The sequence below is a fragment of the Peromyscus maniculatus genome, chromosome 4, assembly GCF_049852395.1.
Source record: "Peromyscus maniculatus bairdii isolate BWxNUB_F1_BW_parent chromosome 4, HU_Pman_BW_mat_3.1, whole genome shotgun sequence".
Classification (NCBI taxonomy): domain Eukaryota; kingdom Metazoa; phylum Chordata; class Mammalia; order Rodentia; family Cricetidae; genus Peromyscus; species Peromyscus maniculatus.
The window spans coordinates 106,929,111-106,953,639 of record NC_134855.1 but is presented as its reverse complement, the minus strand read 5'-3'; the positions used below and the strand labels follow the sequence as shown (position 1 = coordinate 106,953,639).

Sequence of the window (24,529 nt, the reverse complement as noted above, 5' to 3'; positions counted from 1 at the left end):
TTGCAGATGGATTTGCCTTGAATATCTTCCAAGAAACCACTTACACCAGAACCCCCTTCCAGAGAGTCAGGCATTGCTCTAGGAGCTCACCTAGGAGACAGGCGGGCTTTAGTAAGCGATACACACAGCAACGCCTTAACTGTAGTCAAAGCAACCCAGAGGGGCCCACAGCCCTGATATCTGTTGACTTTTAAAACAGTAAAGTTTTTTTTTTTTTCTCCTCCTCATCTTGGCCTAACCACTTCCGGATGAAAGCTAGAACCATTTATATAAAACACGGAAAACGGAGGTCTTCGGGGACACTTACTTCACCAAGGAAGCTTTCCGGCACAGTTTGTCCGCCCCCCTGTAGTAGTTCACCAGCTGTGCCAGCCCAGGCTCGTGACCTACGAAGAAAGCAGCAGCTCAGAATGGAAACAGAACAGGTGCGGCGTGACAATGTCAGCAGCAGTGGCAGCGTGCGGAACAGATGTGCCAGCCCCAGCTTCCCTTTCTCTCCTTTCAGGCTGGGTGTCCCTCGGTCCCTCTTCCTCTCAGTTTCCTACTCTCAATTCTGCAGCATGAACACTGCCATGCAGGTCAGCTGTGGCGTGGCTGCCTTTTTTCTTCTTAGGAGAATATCGGGTATTGTCTATTTCACTTCTCCTTGGTCCTAACACAGCCCTCTCTCAGCCTCACACACACAGGCTTGTAACCTGCTGAGCAAGGTTCCTTGCACACAGCCACACATCCATCTCCAACCCCACTTTTTCCAGACATCGAAGAAGGCAGCGGAGTATGGCACATCCACCTCAAGGAGCTTCTAGAAGTCACTAAGAAGTGAAAGGAGGCAGTAGAAAGGCCCTGTGACGATGTCAGAAGCCCTGAGGACTTCTCTGCACTATCCCATGAGGAGACATGGATTAGCTCTTACTACAAAAGCTGTTCTAAAACCACAACCGGAGGTCTGCAGTGTGGCTCAGTGGCACAGTGCATCATCATCAACACCTAGGAGGCCATGAGTTCAATCCTCAGCGCCACAAAAGATGAAATAAATCAAGACTAAAAATTAGAAATAACATGATACAACAAAAATACATTTTATTAAAAAAATTTTAACTCCTAATAAAATGCTTTGCATCTCCAGTAACAAAAGGTAAGATTTTAAAAAGAGACTTTGAGTTGGTGTCAGGGTTAACAATAATTAATCCAACCATGGCACATAACCAAATCAGAACTTTCAGATATTATCTGGCTTCCACAGTCTCCCTGGGGTAGACAGGTCCGATTCACTGTTGACCTGATGACTTCTCATGCCATTGGCCCTGGCTTCCAGCGCCTGCACACGACTCTGTGCTTTCCTCCTTGGGTTTTGCCGCCCACTTTAGACAGAAAGGGAATACTCTCAACAGTGAGGGTGCAGAACCATTTTAGTTAAGAGGATGCATCTGTCTTTTCCATAAAGATAAAACGTTTGCTGCTCATCTGCTAAATGTGTGGTGCCTTTTCAGGACTGGGATCACAAAGGGTTTCTCTTTGTCGTCACAGCAGCAAGGCCAACTCCCCCTGCCCCAGCCTGAGCAGAGCCTTTCCATGTGTTCTCAACACCAAGGCTCTACCTAGGCTCTTACCATCAGGCACTGTCAAGTGCCAAGAGGCAGGGAAGTCAGGAAGGGGGTGACAGAGGAAGGGGACGGACTGGTGGCTGTTCCTGTACTCCTTTCGGGAAGTTCGTTTAGTGGGATTTTCTTTGCTGAGCCCTTCCAGAGGAACCTGGTTAACAAGCACATTTCTATTCTGAGATTTCTGAGACTTCCAACCAGCCCCTCCATGGGGTTGCCATGCTACAGTATAAACTTGTATGAGAATGAAAAGTTGTCCCTGGACTATTTCAGTATGGTTAAGCCCTTACACACTTCATTCTTCAAGCTATCACATCTTGATAGGGTTGTAATGTCACCCAAATGCCTTATGAAAGCTTGCCGAAGAGCCAGTTAATTCCAAACGACCTGCTTTCAGTCTAGTCATGCATCTCTGACCACACCTATTTCTGAAAACACTCTCCTCTTCAGGACACGGGACACTACTCTGTGGGGTGTTCTCCAAGGTAGAGCGGTCTCTGCTATCAATTCTCCCCTTCTGTCCTTGGAACACAACCGACCCCACCCCCAAGTGAGTTTTTGCAAAAGAACCAGCTACCCAGAGAGAGAGAGAGAGACAGGCCCTCCGCAGATGACCAGGCTCAAGTCTGTGGGATGCTAGTTGAACCCATCTGGACAACTTTTGGATTACGTCATTTAAAAGGGGGTCGCTGTCCCTTCCTACGGGAAAGTATGTGAATAAAGCTTCGCCCACGTGGATGAGGAGACCAAAGGGCATCCAAACTCCTGTAAAAACCATCATTAGACGCACAGTTGCGGATGCACACTTTTGGTGCGGCTAAAAGAGAGGTCTGAAATGGAGCACCCCTCCACTCCCACCCACCAGCTTCCCTGGAAGCTCCCGCTTTGGGTAATTCAGTGAGTCTTTCCCAAATTCCTTGGGCCTCTCGGTAGCACAAGCCTCTGGGGTTTCAACAACGACAACTCCCCCTCCACACCCACACCACACAAGGCGGAATCCTCGGTGGTGGAAAGCTGCAAGATGATTGCAGCAGGCCCAGGGAAGCTAGGAGTCGAGGCCGACACTCCGGGTGCAGGGCTAGGGCACTGTCAGCACACACATCAACCGCACCGAGGCTCCGTTCGGAATCCAGCTATGGGTTTAGGTCTTGGTGGATCCATTTTAGATCTGCCCGAGCGAGCTAGCGCCTGGAGAAGATTAATGACCTTAAAAACAAAAGCGCTGGCTCCCCGGGGCCGTGCGCGCCACGGCCACGAGGGAAAGGCTCACCCAGTCTCCCGAAGGGCAGCCGGTTCCTCTCGCCCAGCATCAAGTTGAACCTGGGGTTGTCCCGCCGCAGCCTCTTCCAGTGGCCGGTGGCCAGCAGCAGCCGGGAGACCTCGGCGTAGACGCTGCTATTCTCGTCGCGCACCACGAAGGTGTACATGGCGAAGGGCCGCGCGCCCCGCAGCCGCCGCACGAGTCCAAGGCACCACGGCGGCCCCGCGTGGTCGCTGCCCCAGCCCCAGCCCCAGCCCAGCCGTCCGCCCAGCTCCGGGACCGCGCCTCCGGGTCCCCTCAGTGCCGGCCCCGGGCGCCCGCGCCACCGCCCGAGTGGCGAGCGCCACCCGGACGCCGCGCCCACCGCCGGCGCCCCGCCCACGACCGTGATTCCGCGCGGCGCTCGGGGCAGGTCTGCGGACCGCTGCGGCGGGAGCTCGGATGCAGGGCCCGCCCGGGCCGGCCGGCGCTCTGCGAGGAGCTGGTGGCGTGGGGCGCTGGTGGGGTCACAGTATTCGCGAACTGCGGTGGAGAGGCCGAGTGAAGTGATTCCTGCTGTGCCCGGGTCACAGCCTGCAAATATTCCTTCCTGCAGTCTGTCTGGGTCTCCCACCTAGTTCAAAATCAGATTTGATGGGTGAAAACAAAAGATCCAGGCAGAGGATGTAGCCACCACCGAGCCCTGGGTTCCATCTCCAGCCCTGTAAAATCAGGCACGCTTCTAATCCCAGCACTAAGGAGGTAGGGGAAGAAAGACCAGGTATTCAAGGTCATCCTCGGCGACTTAGTGAATTCGAAGCCAGCTGGGCTACATGAGGCCCTGCCTCAAAATAAACCAAAACTGAAGTTCTAAGGTCTCATCCTGTATCCAAGTGAAGCTATGCTTCTCTTGCGATCTGCTCGCTTTTGGTTTCGGGGGTGGGAGGCGTCCTCTGGACTCTGAGGAGGGCTCCTCTGGAGTCTGCCTGTGAGTCAGTCCCAAACAGAACCAGGGAAGCTCTGGACTCCTCACAGGTCCTGCAACTCACCGCTCACCCTTCTCTGGACCCCAGCTTCCCCTTTTGAATGGTGGCAGATTGGTTCTTTAAATGATTTTTGTGCCTTTGCCTGATAGCCTAAGGAAACCAACTTTGGTACTAAGAGCATCTCTATCTTCACTCATAAATGCTCCCAGCAGACCCAAGCTTCACATTTTTAATTAGCTTTTGGGGCGAAGGGGGCCAGGGAGAGGCGGGGGAGGGGAGAACACCATGGGGCTTCCCTCTACCCCGCTTTCCTTATCTACTGAGTACAATGTGAAGGCCCTCCTGCCTCATCTCAGCCCATCTACCATAGACATACTCTGGCTTTATTTAGTGCTGGGGATCACACCCAGGGCTTCATGTATGCCGAGCAAACGTTCTACGAACTGAGCCCATCCCCAGCCCAGTACCACATCATTTTCATTTGTTTTGGTTTTTGTACATCACTCCTTTTCTTAGTGGTAAAACTCATCTTTCCCCTTCAGTCACCATTTTCTGAGGGTCCAGTGAGACTAACACCGAGAGAAATGAATATCAAGTCTGCACTAATGGGGCCACTCCGTTCCTTTTGTCGTGGTGGCTGGTGACACAGAAAAACAATCCAAAGCTGCCCAGTCTGACTCTGAGCTGTAGAAAGTCATTAGCTTTTTCATCTGTCATTACTCAGATGTAAGATGTGGAACACCTTGGAAACATCTTGTCATCTTACAGAGGGGGGACTCGTCTGAGACTTAGACTTCCCATTCCCCTTTGAATTAGTCCTGGTCACATGGACTTGCCAACACATGTAAGGAGTATGCTACACTGCTAGTCTGGACTTTAGAATTTGTGTGTCTTCTCCTTCTGGGGATGACCCAGCCCCTCTTCTTTCTTATTCCCTGGCTGGTGATAGGGTAAGTGTGTTTTGCTCTGTAATGTGTTCTTAGCATGGTATGGCAGCCACGCCACAGGCCCAAGAGCAACAGAGCCAATCATCAGCCTAAAACTGAGATGCAGAATAACACTTTCTCTTTATGAGCTTATTATCTTGGGTATTTGTTGTAGCAGTAGAAAGCTGGCCAACTGTTAGTCTGTCAACTTGACCCAAGCTAAAGTCATCTGGGAAGAGGGAACTTCAAATGAGAAAATGCCTCCATCAGATTGTTCTGTGGGCAAGTCTGTGGGGGCATTCCTCTTGATTTACGATTGATGTAGGATGTCCCAACCCACTGTGGGTGGTGCCAGCCCTGGGAAGGTGATCCTGTGTTGTACTAAAAAGCAAACCCAGAAAACCATGTGTCTTATTAGTTAGAATTTTATTGCTATGAATAGACATCATGACCACAGCAACTCTTATAAAGGAAAGTATTGATGTAACCAACCGTCTTATTAAATAAGAAACACAGAAACAAAGTAAAAGAGAAAGCCGAGAGGTCAGAGCTCAGAGCTAAAATCTCACCCTTCCGCCTGCGGTGTCCCAGCTTCCCGAAAGAGAGCTATATCCTGTCTGTACGTCTTTTTTATAGTATTATTGTTCTGCCTTCTCATTGGTTGTAAACCCAAACATGTGACTGCCTCGTCACTGTCTGAATGTACAGCCCCCTAGGTCTTAAAGGCATATGTCTCCAATGCTGGCTGTATCCCTGAACACACAGAGATCTATGGGATTAAAGGCGTGTGCCACCACCACCACCACCACCACCACCACCACCACCACCACCACCACCACCACCACCACCACCACAATCACCACCACACTCTGTCTATGGCTCTAATAGCTCTCACCCCTGGGCAACTTTATTTATTAACATACAATCAAAATCACATTTCAGTACAATTAGAATACCACCACAGGAAAGCATTTAATTGTGGCTGGCTTACAGTTTCAGAGGTTTAGTCCATTATCAGCATGGCAGGCAGACATGGTGCTGGAGAAGGAAGGAGCTGAGAGTTCTACATCTGGATCTGCAGGCAGCAGGAAGAGAGTGACACTGGGCCTGGCTTGAGCTTCTGAGACCTCAAAGCCCTCCTCCTCTGACAGTGTTCCTCCAACAAGGCCACACCTCCAATAATGCCACTCCCTAGGAGTCTATGGGGGCCATTTTCATTCAAACCACCACACCATGAGAAGCAAAGCAGTAAGCAGTGTTCTTCCGTGGCCTCTGCTTCTGTTCCTACCTCCAGGTTCCTGCCCTGCCCTTCCTTATGATGGACTGCGACTGGGATGTGTAGCTGAATAAGCCCTTTTCTCTCCATATTGCTCTTGGTCAGAACTTTTATTAGAGCACAGAAAGCAAACTAGCGCACACGTGAATGATGTGCTTCCCCTGTCCAGTTCATTCATCCTAGCTCTGGCTGTTCCTCCACAGAGGGTCTTGGCCCCTCAGTAATAACAACTTGAAATTGTTCATCAATAAAAAGACCCTTGAGGAGAAAATAGTTCTGTATGTAGCAGACAATTCATGGAATAGACTTTGTCTTAGTCAATGTTCTATTGCTGTGAAGAGACACTATGACCATGACAACTCTTATAAAGGAAAACATTTAATTGGGGCTGGCTTGCAGTTTCAGAGGTTTAGTCTATTATCATCATGGTAGGAAGCATGGCAGTGTGCAGGCAGACATGGTGCTGGAGAGGTAGCTGAGAGTTCTATATTCAGATCAACAGATCAACAGGCAGCAGGAAGAGAGAGAGAGAGAAAGAGAGAGAGAGAGAGAGAGAGAGAGAGAGAGAGAGAGAGAGAGAGAGAGATTGGGCCTGGCTTGAGCATTTGAAACCACAAAGCCCACCCCCAGTGACATATTTCCTCCGACAAGACCACACCTACTCTAACAAAGCCACATCTTCTAATCTCTATCAAGTATTGCCACTCCTAGTGACCAAGCATTCAAATCTATGAGCCTATGGGGGCCATTACTATCAAACTACTATACACTTCTCCAGTAAAGTGTCAGAGAAGAAACACAACTGGGTGATTTGATGTTGTATGGAGTGTGAATACACAGGAACACACACACTCAAAAGAGGAACTGGTAGCCTTGCTCGCTCCATAAACATCCATGAGCACCTCTCCCAAAGGCCCAGTCTCATGGCAGATAGTACCCTCAGCTCAAGATCTTGTCCCCCACTTTTTTTCTTTATTTTTACTTAAAGTTAATGAGAATTCCTAGTGTATCATCTAGATCACCCAGAACTCAGCATAAAGAAGGGTTTTGAGCTGCAAAACCAGGATCTGGATTTTAAAATGATGCCATTTGAAAGTCATGAGGACATTTTCATAAGGATGATAGAACTTGGAGCCATTTTCCTCTGAAGGTCATGTAATTGTGGGAGGCCAGCCCCCACTTTTTCCAGGGTTCCTATAAGGAGGAGAGAGGGATAAGAAAATATTAGATAGAAAGATAGGTTAGAGGAGAAAGACAGAAACACAGGATAGCTTTGGGAAGACCTGGATCAAAACCCAATGGCCTTTTCCATTTATTCAAAAGGGCTTTTTATAACAATGCCAAGGGGCGGGGCAAAAGACCTCCCTTTTCCTAGATCAAAGCACACCACACAGCCAAGTGTAGACCCTTCCAAACATCTGGTAACTATGCCAATGGCCAAATCATCTCCTTATGCAGCCCTGCTGGGTAAAGCAAGCTCAGATTCTCAGACTCTGAGTAATTTGGGCCTCCACAGGTCATAGCATCTGGGCTTGTGATGCTGCACAAATAGTATCACAAAAAGTCAGACTCTGGAGTCTGAGATCATCCAGGCCTGAACTAGTATCCCAGCTCTAGAACTGATTCCCTAGGTGTCTCGACAAGAGTATGGCTCAATCATGTGATGGTCGTGTGGATTAAATGGCTGTAAAATTCCCAGCACATGCCTGGCATATCATAAACTCTCCGTAAGTGGGAAATTATCACAGTTGGATGGTGTGCTTACATAACTGACTAAAAATAATATTTTTGTTAGAAAGAAAGTGGATCCTGTAGAGCAAAAGTATCTTGGTGGAAATGAACATACTCCCTGTTCAAGGCCGGTCATCTCCAGACACATAGTTCAAGTTTGCAAACTTTATCATACATACATATAACTTATATACACACTAACATAGGGAAATGCCAATGTCGCTTCTTCCCTGATCATAGGCTGTTGGTTATTTATAATGTGTGAAATAGTTACTTTTCTGTTGTGGTAAAACACCTTGACCAAGGCAACTTATAGAAAGAAGAGTTTATATTGACTTATGCTTTCTAAGGGGTAAGAGTTGATCAAGGTGGGGAGGCATTGAGCAATCAGCAGGCATGGTGGAAGACATGACCTGAGAGAGAGAGAGAGAGAGAGACTGTATCTTCATCTGCCAGAGGAAGCAGAGAACAAACAGGAAGTTCAAGAGATCATAAGCACTCAAAGCCCACCCCCAGTGACGTATTTCCTCCAGCCAGACTCCACCTCCTAAAGGTTCCACAGCCTCCCTAAACAGTGCCACCAACTAGGGACCAAGGGTTCAAATATGTGAGTCTCACTCAAACCACTACAATGTGTTTATTTTCAGATGTAGCCTTAGTCCCTCCATAAATACACATGAGCTTCACAAATTGTCTTTTTGTTGTTCATGTGCAATTTAAATTGATTATGGTCATAGAAAATACTTCATATGCTTTCATTCCTTTTATTTATTGAGACCTGATGTGCAGCATGGCTGTAGTCTGTGGAAATACTTCATGTGCTCTTAATGAGAACTGTGTTCTCTACCTAATCCGTGCGGTGTTCTGTTTATGCTAAATGGAGTGCCTTTCTGGATGGTCTATTCAAATTTTGCTAACTTTATGATGAATAATTCTACTAATTATTTACACAAGACTTGAAACCTGCAACTACAGTTATTAAACTGTATGTTTCTCCCTTTAACTGTCAATGCTGGTTGCATGACTATGAGGCTGTACTGTAAGGTGTATTTTCATTTATGGTTGCTACATCTTTCTGATGTGTCAAACCTTTCCATCATTATGAAATTAACTATTTGGGTTCTAAAAATAGTTTTGTAGTACAGTCTATTTTGTGTTATAATAACATAGATGTTAGATATCTTAGCGATAGCATAATAAATCAAAATAAATTAGATGACTTAAAACAAGAGAAATGGTCTCACAGTTCTGGCAGCTAGAAGCCTTAGAACAATGGTTTTCAACCGATGGGTTGCAACCATTTTGGGGGTCAAATGACCTTTCAAAAGAGTCCATCTAAGACCTTCAGAAAGCACAGATATTTATACTTTGATTCATAACAGTAGCAAAATTACAGTTATGAAGTAGCAATGAAGTAACTTTATGGTTGGGTCAACCACTACTTGAGGAACTGTATTAAAGGGTCACATCGTTAGGAAGGTTGAGAACACTGTCTTAGAATATGCTACCAGCAAAGCCATGCTTCCTCCCAAGCTGCTAGAAGAGAATCCTCTACCTCTTCCAGCCCCTGGTGGCTCCCCTGGGGATGAGCACATCACACTGATCTCTGCATCCATCATTCCTTCTGTGTCTCTGTGTCCAAATGTCCTTCTTCTTATGATGTTATCTGTCACTGGATGGGGTTCACTCTGATAGGTCCACCTCTTGACTTGCTTACATCACCAGAAATAAATATATCAATTAATTGCCCATCTTCAAATAAGATTGTATGCTCAGGTTCCTAGTGGACATGAGTTTGAGAGAGCATGATTTCTTTTCAGGTCCACACAGCACAGCTGTTTTAGACCTGTAGCTGAGCCCTATTCTGATTGGGTTGGTTCAGATAGCCGTCTTCTCAGGCTCTTATTATCAGTTCTTATCTCTGTGACAAAGCATCGGCCCCGCCACAAGGCCATGCATAAGTTATGTTACTGCTGGTTCATGATACTGTCTGTGACGTCAGGGGTGGAGTCGGTTAACAGAGGCTGGAGATCCTGTCATTTGGAACTGTGCAAACCCAGGTGGATTCCTGCGGCTGATAAAAACCACCTGTTCCTCAGGGGGGAGTGCAACTGATTGTCTCATTTGTGTAGAGTGGAGAGTCTCCCCACTAAGGTAAGGCCAAGCTCCTATTTTCTAGCCTCCTGCATGTTCTCTGTGGGTTCTCGTGATGGCCAGTCAAAGATGGATTATAGGAATTTTTCTGTTTCTATGCAATAGCATCCCCCTTTTTCTTGTCAAACTATTTGTCATCTGGACTAGTTTATTTTAATAGTACATTTTGATATTTTATTGTAGTGTAGTATTTTATTGTAGTATTTCATTAATAGAGTTCATGCTGAAAATATAATGCAGGTTATCCACCACTTTAAAAATGAGGATGCCAGAGTTTCTAAAGTGAAAAAATTAAAAGCATAGTACTAGATACAGCCACCTCTCCTTTTGGGTCATTTTAAGGGCATATCAAGATCCTGCATGTCCTATCTCCATGTCTGTGAGTGGTCCATATTGTCCCTTGCAGCTGTTCAAAAGCAAGGTTCCCAGAGGGACAGGATACACAAATATGCCTGTCAGTCCACCCTAACAAAATCAAAATGGTTTAAGACAAATAAACAAACAAAAATGTGTGTGTACAGAATAAGGCTTTGCCTGAATCTTAGAGTTTAAGCAATGTCCTCAGGAGTTGGGCTCAGTCTTTAGACCCCATGGTGGCTACACTTTCAAAATGGCTTTGAGCTCCTGCAGGCACATAGGATGGCTTTGGGGTCAGGGACAAGCTGCTGACGTGCCCTCCCTGAATCATCCTGTGCAGCCTATAGGATCTCAGCAGCTGTAGTTTGAAGACATGCGATGTTCTGCAGAGTACCCTTGAGGAAAGGCTGGTGGGGGAGGAAAGCCCATAGGCGAGGGATGGGGAAGGAGCCAGGCAGGAAGTGGTGTCAGGTCTGCACCAGGGTCTGATCTGGAAGATGCAGTCATGCAGCACAGACTGCATGGTAGATGTCTCCCAGAGACAAAGTGACTGGCCATTTGGATTCTTTCTCATGAAGTCACTGGCTATTCCTCTAGGAAAGCAGCTCATTCATCAGGTCCATTCTCTGGAAAGCAGGGGATGTGTGAATTCAGCAACCAGTGTCATACAGCTAGGTCACAAGCAAGTGAAGGGGTCCGAATAGCAGCATGGCATCTTAGACTACGCTTCTGGGTCAGTCTCTCTGCCCATTGGTGGATGTGTGTTCCTGTGGGACCCAGGGACTCTGCTTTATGCTTATTTATTTATTTAATGGTCTTTAAATTATCGCACCCCTCACACACCCCTCCTACTTTCATATCATCTGCATGTTTACACTTCCGTTTAAAACTGGATTCCAATTCTAAAAAATAGGCAACACTCCTTTGCACACTCTGAGTTTGACTTGTCTTCATGTAGCGACCTCCAGTTCCTTCAATTTCCCTGCAGATGGCATTATTTCATGCTTCTGTATGGCTGAATAAAACTATTGTGCAGTGTCGTCCCCCCCCCTCCCCCCCCCCCCCCGCTGTGCTGCATTGGAGACAGAACAACCTTTTGCATGTCAGCTCTCCCACCTTGTACAAGGCCACTCTTGTTATTTCTGCTCCCCTGCCTGTTCCTGGCTTCCTGGTGATGCTCCTTCCTCTGCCTCACATCCCCCAGGAGTGCTGGTATTACAGATGCTGCTCCCATCTGCCTTTTCTGTGGGCACCAGAGTTGGACAGTGGTCAGGCTTATGTGGCAAGAGCTTTTACTCCCAGAACCATCTTGCTGGCCCTCCAATGCATATTTTTGACACATTTGTCAAAAGTTAGTGGCTGCAGCTCTGAGAGTTATCAGTGTCTTTTATTCTGTGGCATTGGCCTACGTGTCTGTTTTTGTGCTAGGGCCACGCTGTTTTCATTACCACGGCTCTGTGGTATAATTTGAGATCGGGTCTTATGATAACTCCAGCATTGCTCTTTCTGATTAGAATTGCTTTGGCTATTTGGGGTCTGTGGTGCTTCCATATTGTCTTTCCGGCCGCTTTTTTCTAATTCCGTGAAGAATGTCATTGGGATTTTGATGGCGGTTGTATTGAATTTGTAGGTTGCTTTTGGTAGGATAGCCATTCTACAACATTAACTCTGCCAATCCAGGAACATGGAGGTCTTTCTTTCTTCCGGTGTGTTCCTCAGTTTCTTTCACCATCACCACCCTTGTCTCTCTGGGTACGTGCATGTGTTTTCAGGTATGCATATGTGCAGGGGGGAGCCAGAGGATGAGGAACGTTAGGTGTCTTCCTCAGTCATTCACCATCTTACTTTTTACAAAAGATTTCTGTATTTTCTTTTTATGTGTATGCGTGTTCACCCTGCATTTATGTAAGTGCAGAGCATGCATGGCTGCTGTCCACAGAGGCTAGACGGTCCTGGAACTGGAGTTCCAGATGCTTGGAAGAACAGCCAGAGTGGTTAACCATTGAGTCATTTCTCCAGACTCTGTCTTTTCCAGTCCAAACTGGCTGGCATAGATTCTTTTAATCATTATTTTATTTTACCACTATGGGAGTTCTGCCTGCATGTATGTCTGTGTACCACGTTCATGCAGTGCTCACAGAGGCCCGAGCATGGGATCATGACAGGTGTGAGGCTCCATATGGGTTCTGGGATATGAACCCTGGTCCTCTGGAAGAGCAGCCAGTGCTCTTACCCATGGAGGCAGCTCTCTAGCTCCTTTTCTATTATTGTCTATTATCTCTATTACTTTCTATCATTCCTGGGTAACAATTTTTCAGTTGCACATTCTTTCATCTTTCCCAGTGGTTCACGTAAGCGATTGTGTCCTTAACACAAATGTGTGAATTTTTCCCCTCACAAATTTCTAATTGATGCTACAACCCTAAAACCTGTCAATGTTTCCTCTCTCCTGCCTCCTATGCTGTGGCCATCTGCGTTTTACTACTGTACAAGATAATAAACTATTATTGGTGTTTTCCCACTCATTTTTTAAAATAAGCAACTGTCTTAGTTACTTTTCTAATGCTGTGACAAAACACCATGACCAAGGCAACTTACAAAAGAAAAACGTTTAATTTGGGGTTACAGTTATAGATGGTCAGAGTCCATGACCATCATGGTGGGAAGCATGGCAGCATACGGGCAGGCATGAAGCTTGAGCAGCAGTTGAAGTTTGTGTCCTTATCTACAAGATGCCGAGTCCAGTTTGACCTTTGGACAGTTCTTGGTATAGGGGAGTGTGGATTGAGAAATAATAAATAGGAAAGATAGAGATGTACGATGTAAAAAAAAAAAAAAAAAAAAAAGACAGAGACACAGGAGTTTATTCCTCATGGGCGTTTTATACACCAGCAAGGGGGGAGGCAAAAGACCTTCCCTTCTCAAGGACACTATGGTTCAAGGTACAAAGTATAGACAAGAGTAAACACTTCCTCAATTCTCAAAACATCTATTAGCTACACTTTATGGCAAAACATCCTGTAATTAGGCCTTGAAGTATAAGACACCTGGTAACCATGCTTTTGGCCAAACACATCCTGATATGCAGCCTTGTGTGATAAAAACAGGCGCCAACTCTCTGACCTTGAGTCAAGATGGAATAAGGCCACACTATGGAGTATCTTTGGGCCCCCACAGTAGGAGGCAGAGGGAGACAGCTTTCTGGTAATGGCACAAGCTTCTTAAATATCAAAGCCCACCCCCAGTGACACACCTCCTCCAACAAGACCACACCTTGAAATTCTTCCCAAACAGTTCCACCAACTGGGGACCAAGTATTCAAATATATGAGTCTATGGGTGTCATTCTTATTCAAACTGCCACAGCAACATTTTTTGTGTGTGTCTTACCTATGCATTATCCTAAGATTCTTTAAATTTTTTATTTGTGTGTATGTGCTTGTATGTGCATGCCCACTTGTGCACACATGTGTGTACACATATGTATGTGCCTGCTGCTTGGAGAAGAGTGTGTCAGATCCCCTTAAGCTAGAGTTATAAGTGATTGTGAGCTGCCTGATGTGGTTTCTGGGAACTGAACTTAGGTCCTCTGTAAGAGCAAGTAGTGCTCTGAACCATTGAGCCATCTGGCTAACCTGAGTCTTCTCTTTTAATCTTCATTTGGGGAAATAATTTGAACAAGAGAATAAGATTGAATAAGTTGTAGAATCCTTGTAGCAAGCCTTTTCTTTTGGGCCACCAACCAGCTCCCAAATCATGACATGGAGACTTATTATTAGTTATGAATGCTTGGCCTTATCTTAGCTCTTATTTTAATCTGTTTCTCTTTATCTGTGTTTTTGCCTTGGGCTTTTTAACCTCTCTTTCTGTATGTCCTGTTCTGTGTCTGCTGGCTGCCGGCTGCCTGGCTGGCCTCAGGCATTTCCCTTGTTCTCTTCTCTCTTCTTTTCTCATTCTTTCTTAGCCTAGATTTTTCTTCCTGTTTATTCTCTCTGCCTGCCAGCCCTGCCTATCCCTCTCCTGCCTAGCTATTGGCCATTCAGCTTTTTATTAGACCAATCAGGTACCTTAGACAGGCAAAGAGAAACAAATTCAACACATCTTTACATAATTAAACAAATGCAGGATGACCAAATGTAACACATCTTTACATCATTAACAAAGACAGCAGAAACAAATGTAACACACCTTCACATAGTTAAAGTAATATTCCACAGCAGAAACAAATGTAACACATTTTTACCTGTAGCTGGAGTTATCTCCAGTCCCACCCAGGCCAGCCCACAACCACTCAGACCCAAATAAACACACAGACGCTTATATTATTTAAACTGTTTGCTTATATTATTTAAACTGTTTGGCCTAATGGCTCAGGCTTCTTGCTATCTAGTTCTTATATCTTAAATTAACCTATTTATATTAATCTGTAAGTTACCACGTGGCTTGTGGCTTACCGGTACTTTACATGTTGCTTCTTATTTATCAATCAGAGCAACACATTCACAGCATACAGAAAGACATCCCCAGCATTTGCCCAGTTAAAACAATGTTCTACAACAAATTCCAGCATTGGATTGCCATTAACCACTTCTTAACTGTGTCTATTTTGTGGTTTGTGAGTCTACTTTTTATTCTGTTGTCTTCTTCAGGGCCTGACCTAATGTGTCTTTGCCCCACCCCCCACCCCTTTTCATATGTTTCTGCTAAGCCACAAGGTCTTTAGTATAAATTAGTATTAAGTATCCTTTTAATATTTTATAGATTTTTCCTTCTATAGATGTAGAATTAGGTGAACACTGAATCAAGAGAAATACTTTCATATTTCATATGTCAACAAGCCTGAGCTTATGATGTCATCATTTCTGTTCACAGACTCATGAAGATGGACTCTTTCCTCTGGGATGACTTTAGTCCTATGATACGGAACAGGGCCATGGAGCAAATCATTACACCAATGACTGTCCAGCTTTGTCATCTGCTCATCTCAGTGGAGAGGAAAGATGTACAGAATGAAGCACTTACCTCCTTGCAGAAGGTGGCAGAGGGACTGGCCAGTGCTAGTGAGGAGTTTGTGTATGTTGCCAGCAGGTAATATCTCCATGGAACTTAAGCCCATTTTTCTGACAGATTGGCAGACAATGGAACATATAAGTACAATCTGATTATAGTCTTTAATGCTTTGGGAGCTGGTGGATGTAGCTCAGTTGATAGAGCTCTTGCTAGCATACAAGAAGCTCTGGGTTTCAACCCCAGCACTGCATAAACTGGATGTGGTGGTGTGTACCTATAATCCCAGAACTCAGGAGGTAGACTGTGGAGGGCCAGAAGTTTAAGGTTTTCTTTGACTACTGTCTTAGTCACTATTCTATAGCTGTGAAGAGACACTATGACCAAGATAACTCCTATAAAAGAATGCATTTAATTGTGGGCTTGCTTACAGTTTCAAAGGTTTAGTTCATTATCATTATGGTAAGAAGCATAGCAGCATGTAGGCAGACATGGTGCTGGAGAAGTAGCTGAGAGTTCTGTATCCTGATCTATATGGAGAGAGAGAGAGAGAGAGAGAGAGAGAGAGAGAGAGAGAGAGAGAGAGAGAGAGCTTACAATGGACTGTTTGAAACCTCAGAGCCCACTCCCAATGACACACTTTCTTCAACAAGCCCATTAACTCCTAATCCTTCTAATCCTTTCAAATAGTGCCACTCCCTGGTGACTAAACTTTCAAATGCATGAGCCTGTAGGGGCCATTTTAATTCAAACCACCACAGCTACATGGCCAATTTGAACCCAGACTGAGCTACATGAGACCCTGCCTCAAAAAAATAAATGCTTTCTGAAAAAAAGATGTGTGAAAAATAAATTAGTATAAGAATGGATATAGATTGTTTTGGTTTGCTTCTCTGTTGCTGTAGTAAAACACTGGCCAACAGCAACTTGGAGGAGGGGAGGGTTGACTTGGCTTAACAAATCGTAGTTCACCGTCAAGGGAGAAACTCAAGGAAGGACCTTGGTGGCAGGAACTCCAGTGGAAACCGTGGAGGGACTGTTTATTGGGTTGCCCCCTTGGCTTGCTCAGCTCTGTTCTTAGATAGCCCAGGCCCATCTGCTCATGAGTGGTACCACCTACAGTAGGCTGGGCCCAACTATATCAATTGTCAATAAAGAAAATGTCCCCATCCACATGTCTACAGGTCACTCTGCTGAAGGCAATTCTTCAGTCCAGGTCCCTCTTCCCAGGTGTGTTAAGTTGACAACCCAGATTAGCCATCACAGCTATGGAGTTGGGGCAGGGCCTAAAGATCATGTGACTCTAGCTAGATTAAAAAGAAAAATTATGGTGAGAAATAATGTAAAATGTTTGTTATAAATTATGTATAGGAGCTGGAGAGATGCCATAGCACTTAAGAGTGCTTGGTGCTCAATCATGAACCTAAGTTCAGATCCCAGAACTCCTCTAATAACACACACAAATACATAAAATGAATTATATAGGAATTTGGTAACAGAGTGATTTTATACTGATTTAAGACTTTCCTGTAGATTCCGAATTTATGACAATGCATTTTTTTAATCACAAAAAGTTCAGTAAGTTTTGAAAGAGACTAAATGTTGTTTGTGTTCATAGCCGTATAAATACCTTTGCTGTATTGTCTGTTCCTGGCAAGATAAATTATTGATACAGAGAATTATCAGTGTTCATGACCGTGGGAAACGGTCCAGCCCTTCTTATCCTAGCAGAACCGTAATAATAAACACTTGGACTAGAGTTTGGCTCCACCATCCCTGAGTAGTCCCCAGGTTCCCAGAGAAGCCAAATGGAGGCAAACACCTCACTAAGTGTTGGGCTAGCAAGTTCCTGCCTTCCTCTGCTGGGCAAGCTCTCAGGGAGCCGGAACCTGCCACATCAGCTGCTGTCTGTCAGCGTGTGCCAGCGAGAAGAGGCCAGCACAAGGATGTGTTTCCTCTTGCCATAAGCACATCTGATAATGAACATTTAGGAAATATGAATGAGCAAAAGGAAGAAAAAATATTACCTACAAACCTGCAACCTAGAGACAGCCACACTCTGAATTTTCGAGTATATTTTGGTTTTTTGAGACAGGGTTTCTCTGTGTAGCTTTGCGCCTTTCCTGGAACTCACTTTGGAGACCAGGCTGGCCTCGAACTCACAGAGATCCTCCTGCCTCTGCCTCCTGAGTGCTGGGATTAAAGGCGTGTGCCACCACCGCCCGGCTCGAGTATATTCTTATTCCGAATATTTTCTTTCTCTTTTAATTTTTCCCTCCCCTCGCTCTGCTTTCTGTTTTTTAAGAACTCATATAAAAATATCTCTGTAGAGGGCTGAAGAGATGGCTTCTGCTCTTGCAGAAGACTGAGTTTGGTTTCCAGCACCCATGGCAGGTGGCACACAACTGCTTGTTACTCAAGTTCCAGGGGATCCAACACCTTAGTCCCTATAAGTACTATACTCACTCGCATGCAGACACACACACACACACACACACACACACACACACACACACACACACACACATACAATAAGTCTTTAAATAATATCTTAAGATGAATGGGTGAAGGAAATATTATACATATGCATATTCATACAAGAAAATGTGATACCTGTAGACAATAAAATTACATTTTATTCACCCACAGAGAAATTGTGGCATTTACATGACAATCAAAGATGCTAGTAATCATTATGTGAAAAGAAGTGAGACAGACTCAGGAAGATAAACACCATGCTTTCCCTCACACGCAAACTTAGATTTAAAATTGTGTGTGTGTGTGTGTGTGTGTGTGTGTGCGCGCGCGCGCGCACGTGCCTGTAAGTTGTGAAACTAGAAAGGGAATCATGATGAGGAGGAGGAGGAGAAAAAGAAGGAAGGTGGTGAAATCTATCTGACATGAAAGCAGAATAGGGGAGCGTTTGGAGGGGTCAGAAGAAGAGGGAGGGGGAGGGAGCATGGTGGAGAGAGGAGATGAGTTAGAATCACACCAGTGTGTGGGGATGCCTTGATGAAATCCATTCCTTTCCACACTAGCTTCAATTAAGGTAAGATTTTTTAAAACCTATGTGGATGTTCCTGTCCGCATATATGGTGTATGTGTGTGAACACACGCATGTGTGTGCAGGTGGCTGGGTACATATATGGTATATGTGTGTGGACACACACATGTGTGTGCAGGTGGCTGGGTACATATATGGTATATGTGTGTGGACACACATATGTGTGTGCAGGTGGCTGGGTACATATATGGTATATGTGTGTGCAGGTGGCTGGGTACATATATGGTATATGTGTGTGGACACACACATGTGTGTGCAGGTGGCTGTCCGCATATATGGTATATGTGTGTGGACACATGCATGTGTGTGCAGGTGCTGGGCACATATATGGTATATGTGTGTGGACACACACATGTGTGTGCAGGTGCTGTCCACACATATGGTATATGTGTGTGGACACACACATGTTCATGCAGGTGCACGGGCACAAAGCGGTCTACAGTGATGAGCCCCATTTACCCTGGGTCTGTGTGAACAGTACTCTGAGGCTGGACAGCGCACAATGTCATATGCATCCTGGTAGCTTTATACATGTTTCACTCTTTAAGAAATTGCCAAGGATGTGACTGGGGTGAATCTGGAAGGAGTGGGGTGAATATGACCCAAGCACATCATATGCATGTATGAAGTTCACAAAGAATTAATTAAAATACTATATATTTGAAGTTGCCAGAATATGTCATACAGTGTACCACAGTATGAGAAACCCAGTTCTCACACACATTCCTCAGCACTTGAAATAGTCAGAACTTTTCGTTTGTTTGTTTTTGTCTTTTGAGGCTGGGTTTTTCTGTGTAACCCTGGCTGCACTGGAACCCACTCTGTTGACCAGGCTGACCTTAAATTCACAAGATCCACCTGTGTCTGCTGGAATTAAAGGTATATGCCACCCACCATCCAGCTAATTATCAGAATTTTTAATTTAGCTATTCTAGCCGATATTTTACTGTGATTTAAACTTTAATTCCCTTGAAATAATGCCATAAAACATTTTTAGTCATTCAAAGATTTATAGTTTTTATTATTTTTAGTTATGTGTGAGGTTTGTGCATGTGAGTGTTAGTGCCCATAGAGGCCTTGAAAAGGGCATTGGATCCCCTGGAAATGAAGTTACAGGTGGTTGTGATCTGCTTGACATGTGTGCTGGAAACTGTAATTGAACTTGGGTTCTCTGCAAGCACAGTATATACAGCTAATCTGTTGAGAGATCTCTCCAACCCCTTAAAGATTTTTTTTCCAATTATGTTTATCTGTGTGTGGGTATGTGCATTTGAGGGTAGTTGCCCTTAGAGCTCAGAAGAGGGTGTCAGAGCCCCCATAACTGGAGTTACAGATTGCCGTGAAATGCAATCTGTATGGGAACCAGACTTGGGACCCATTCAAGAGCAGCTGAGCCATGGCTTTAGCCGCCTATCTGCTTATATATTTCAGCTGTACAGCTTCCCATCTATGCTTGCTGATTTGTCAGGTTATTTGGTTTATCCAATATCTTCACAAATTTTCTCTTGGTCTGTACCTTGTCTCTTCACTAATTTAACAACGTCTTTCATAAGCCAGAAATTCTTGGTTTTGGTGAACCAACTTTACAATTATTTTTGTCTATGGAGTATGGTTTTTTTTTTTTTGGTATTTTATCTTAAAAAAAAATGTTTGCCTAATTCACGACCATAAAACCTTTCTCTAGCCAGGCATGGTGGTACATACCTTTGGTCCCAGCACTGTGGAGTCAGAGGCAGGGCTCTCTGTGAGTTTGAGACCAGGCTGATCTACATACCAAGTTCCAGGACAATCAAAACAAAATTAAAAAAAAAATTTTCTCCTGTTTCCTCCCAGGAATTTTGTGGTTTCACACGCTTGCATTTTGATCTAGAATTTACTTTGAGTGCACATGCTACTGTGATGGAAGGTGCTGATGTTTTCACGTTTTAAGTGTGGATACCCTGCATTCCAGAATCATCTTTTCTCCATTCAGTTGCCTCAGCGCCTTTGTCAAAATCAATAGATTATGTGCTCTGGTCTCTGTCTGGAGCTTTTTTGTTTGTTTTTGCTTTGAGACAGGGTTTCTCTGTGTAGTCCTGGCTGTCCTGAAACTCACTGTGCAGACCAGGCTGGCCTTGAACTCAGAGATCCAGCTGCCTCTGCCTCCTGAGTGCTGGGATTGAAGGTGTGAGCCCCGACCACCCGGTTTTGTCTGGAGCATTTATTCCACACGTCTGTGTTAACACAGACAGCTGCTTCAACACGGTGGCTTTATGGCGAGTTCTTGAAATAACATCATTTACAACCTCCACATTTTTCCTCTTTTTAAAAGATGTTTACTGTAGGGCCTTTGCATACCTTTGTGAACTTGAGAATGCACTTATAAATTTCCATTTGGGAAAAAAAAAAGCTTAGTAGGATTTTAAATGGAATCATGTCAACTCATGGATCAAAACTTGGGTAAATATTGTTTATTCTTCCAATCTAAGAACAGGGAATTTGTCTGGGGGGATGGTGGTGGTGGGGTGCATGCCTTTAATTCTAGCACTCAGGAGGCAGAGGCAGGCAGAGCTCTTTGAGTTCAAGGTCAGCCTGGTCTACAGAGCAAGTTCAAGGACAGTCAGGGCTCTATTACGTAAAAAAAAAAAAAAAAAAAAAAACTATGTCTCAAAAAATTAAACAACAACAACAAAAAAGAACAAGGAATTCAGAAACATACATATGGGTGTGCACATCAATTCAAAGGAGACAGAGAGAGTTGGGACACTTGGCTATTTGTAGGCAAAAGTAAATGTGGAACTGTATAAGATCAATTCAAAATCCGTCAAACGTCTAACTAGAACTCTTAAGCTTATAAATGATTTACAAAGAAACAGAGGGATCTGAGTCTTTGAGACTTCTCAGGATAAGTATGGAGTTCCAGAAATAAAACTGGAAGCATGATTCAGGAAAGGACAAAACAAACTTCTCTTCAGAGGACTCCATTAAATAGACAAAGGGAAGAGCAGCTGGAGACTGGGAAATACTTTTTAATTGAGGTGTGCTCACATCATCTCAAAAGCACATCATAACTCACGGGAACTACAGAATCATAGCACCTTTTGCATTTAACATCATGTGCCATATAAAATAAACATACTTCCACAAATGAACATTTACTGGAGCACACAGTATGGTACACATTACAAAAATATACAATTGTTGTTTTATAGACATATCCACCAATACAGACATACTCTTATTGTTTGCTACTACTATTATTTATCTTTTTGATTACTGGATTGTTAAAAACATTTTATTTTTTTTGTACTTTTATGATCTCTACACATATTGCTACCATACAATTTTTTGCTCAGGCAGGTCAAAAGAGATGCTTTTGAATCATTAAAATACAATCACCAACACCCATTTTTTTCATCGATAAAAAAATAGGGGCTGGTCAGATGGCTTAGCAGGATGAAGTGCTTGTTGCTAAGTGTGACGTCATAGTTAGATTCCTGGTGCTGTGGTAAAACACCATAACCTAAAGCCACGTAGGGAGGGGAGGGTGTACTTGGCTCAAAGGATACAGTCTGTCATCAGGGAAAGCCAAAGCAGGGGCAGAGGCAGGACCCGTGAAGAAGAGCTGCTTACATGCTTGCTTTCCATGGCTTGCTCAGCCTGTTTCCTTATACAGCCCAGGACCATCTGCCCCGGGCTGGCACTGCCCACAGTGGGCTGTGTCCTCCCACAACCGTTACTGATCCAGCCTGATGGGGGCTTTTTCACAGCTCCAGTCCACTCTTCCCATTTGACTCCAGCTTATGTCAAGTTGACATAAACTAGGCAGCTCACCCAATGGACGGCCTGAGTTCAGTCCCCGGGGTGGGGGTGAGGGTCCCACACGGAAGGAGAGTTGACTTTCACACTTTTCACTTTCACTTGTCCTTTGACCTTCAAATGTGTGCCGTACAAAATAATTCAAAAGAAAAATAGCAGTTTTCATTTTTTAAATATCTTTTTGTGCTATTGTTAATATGTAAAACGGCGAAATAAATACAGCAATCTGCTCTGAATGTGACAGGTGTCATGGCAGAGAGTCACAGCATCATGTTGCTTTGACTAACAATAAGCCAGTCTTAGTGTTCTATTCTGTGAAGAGACACCATGGCCAAGGCAACTCTTATAAAGGAAAGTATTTAACTAGGGCCTGGCTTACAGTTTCAGAGTTCAGTCCATTATCATCATGGCAGGGAGCATGGCAGCACACAGGCAGCATGGTGCTGGAGCAGTAACTGAGAGCCTTCCGCCCTGATCCTCGGGCAGCAGGCAGAGAAAGAGCAAACAACGCTCCGCCTGGCATGGGCTTTAGAAACTTCAAAGCTCACACCCAGTGACACACTTTCTCCAACAAGGCTGCATCTACTCCAAGAAGGCCACACCTCTTAATCTTTCCCATGCCCTGGTGACTAAGCATTCCAATATAGGAGAATGGCAGTCAATCTCATTCAAACCACCGCAAAACCTAAAAGAAGAAAACCCAAAATGTAAGCCATGTGTGAAACACACACCTTGGACTCTTGTTAACACATCACATTAAGTATCAGTGGTCTTGCTTGCATTTCTCAATGGTGGTTCAGTCTTTACTATAAGCCCATGCAGCAATTAGAGCTACACATTTTTTTTTTTTTTTTTTTTTTTTTTGGTTTTTCGAGACAGGGTTTCTCTGTGTAGCTTTGCACCTCTCCTGAAACTCACTTGGTAGTCCAGGCTGGCCTCGAACTCACAGAGATCCGCCTGGCTCTGCCTCCCAAGTGCTGGGATTAAAGGCGTGAGCCACCACCGCCCGGCAGAGCTACACATTTTTATATTGTAACAAACAAACAAACAAACAAACAAACAAACAAATAAATAAATGTTTTTCTGTTGTGAAATGCTTGTCCCCTGTCTTGCCAAGAGTCAGTTAAACTGAAAACTACACATTATGCTTGTTTTTTTTTTTTTAAGTTTTGTTTATTTATTATGTACACAGTATTCTGCCTGCATGTGACCGTGCATGCCAGAAGAGGGAACCAGATCTCATTACAGATGGTTGTGAGCCACCATGTGGTTGCTGGGAATTGAACTCAGAACCTCTGGAAGAGCAGTCAGTGCTCTTAACCTCTGAGCCATCTCTCTAGTCCGTGCTTGGTTTTTTTTAAGCAGTGTCCATCTCACATGGCCACTTGGTGGCTCTGACTTCTAAAACCCAAGTACTTTGGTGACATAGTGAAAATAGTGTTTATATTTCTTAATATAGTATAACTGAATAGTAGCAACTTGCACTGTGCGTAAATTTTCTGGAAAATAATTCTTTTTAATTTTTTTTAAACTTTTGATGCAGAGTGTTGCTGTGTAGTCTGGTTGGCCTAGAACTCACTGTATAAACCAGGCTGGCCTGGAACTCTCAGAGGCCTGTCTGCCTTAGCCTCCCCAGTACTGGGATTAAGGATATGCGCCACCATGCTTGGCCTGAAAATAATATTTTTAAACATATGTAGAAATAATCTTATAGAATAGGCGGGTTTTCCATTATTTTAAGGGGTGTGACAATTTCTGAGCTCCTGTCACAGTCGTAAGTGTCCAGCCATTGACTCTCTGAATGGATTGCTAGTGAAGATTTGTCCAGAATTACACTGTTACGTCTCCACTGAGAACCATAATTCATATATCCCATAGGTAATGACAGATACACAGTGGACATTTTGTTTAAAGGACACAAAGTAGCAATATTGGGGAAGTGAATCCACATCAAAACCACAACAACACAGAGTGTGTTAACAGTAATCTGAGTATCCCGCAGGAGTGAAATCCTGTATTAGTTACTTTGTTGCAACTTAAGGGAGAAAGTTTATTTTGGAAGAGCTTCCAGAGGAAGAGCCCAAACGGCAGGACCGCAGAAGCATGACAGCAGGCAGCTGGAGCAGGAAGCTGAGCGCTCACATCTTCGGCAACAAACACCAAGTATAGATCAAACGGAGCTGGGATGAGACTATACACCCTCAAAGCCAGCCTCCAAAGATGCACTTCCTCCAGCAACTCTGCCCCTCCCCTAACAGGGCCACCAACTAGGGACTGGGTATGCAAGTACCTTAGCCTACGGGAGACACTTCTCATTCAAACCACCACAAAGCCATACACATGCCATTGAAAGCTTAGTCTTGGGGCTGGAGAAATGGCTTCTAGTCTGA

At 44.5% G+C, this 24,529-nt stretch overlaps 2 protein-coding genes across 2 annotated transcripts in view; one reads left to right on the top strand and one right to left on the bottom strand.

Annotated features, from left to right (window-relative positions):
- Ttl (tubulin tyrosine ligase) overlaps positions 1-3,222 on the bottom strand; it is a 32,982-nt gene extending 29,760 nt beyond the window's left edge. The window contains exons 1-2 of the mRNA XM_076570618.1: positions 2,872-3,222; positions 308-386 (exon numbers count right to left, since the gene is read on the bottom strand). Of these exons, the coding sequence (XP_076426733.1) occupies positions 308-386; positions 2,872-3,028 (236 nt within the window). The 5' untranslated portion in view covers positions 3,029-3,222. The remainder of the gene's footprint in view (positions 1-307; positions 387-2,871) is intronic.
- LOC121829000 (uncharacterized) overlaps positions 3,027-24,529 on the top strand; it is a 42,924-nt gene continuing 21,421 nt past the window's right edge. Inside the window, exon 1 of the mRNA XM_076568419.1 lies at positions 3,027-3,362. Within this exon, the coding sequence (XP_076424534.1) occupies positions 3,027-3,362 (336 nt within the window). The remainder of the gene's footprint in view (positions 3,363-24,529) is intronic.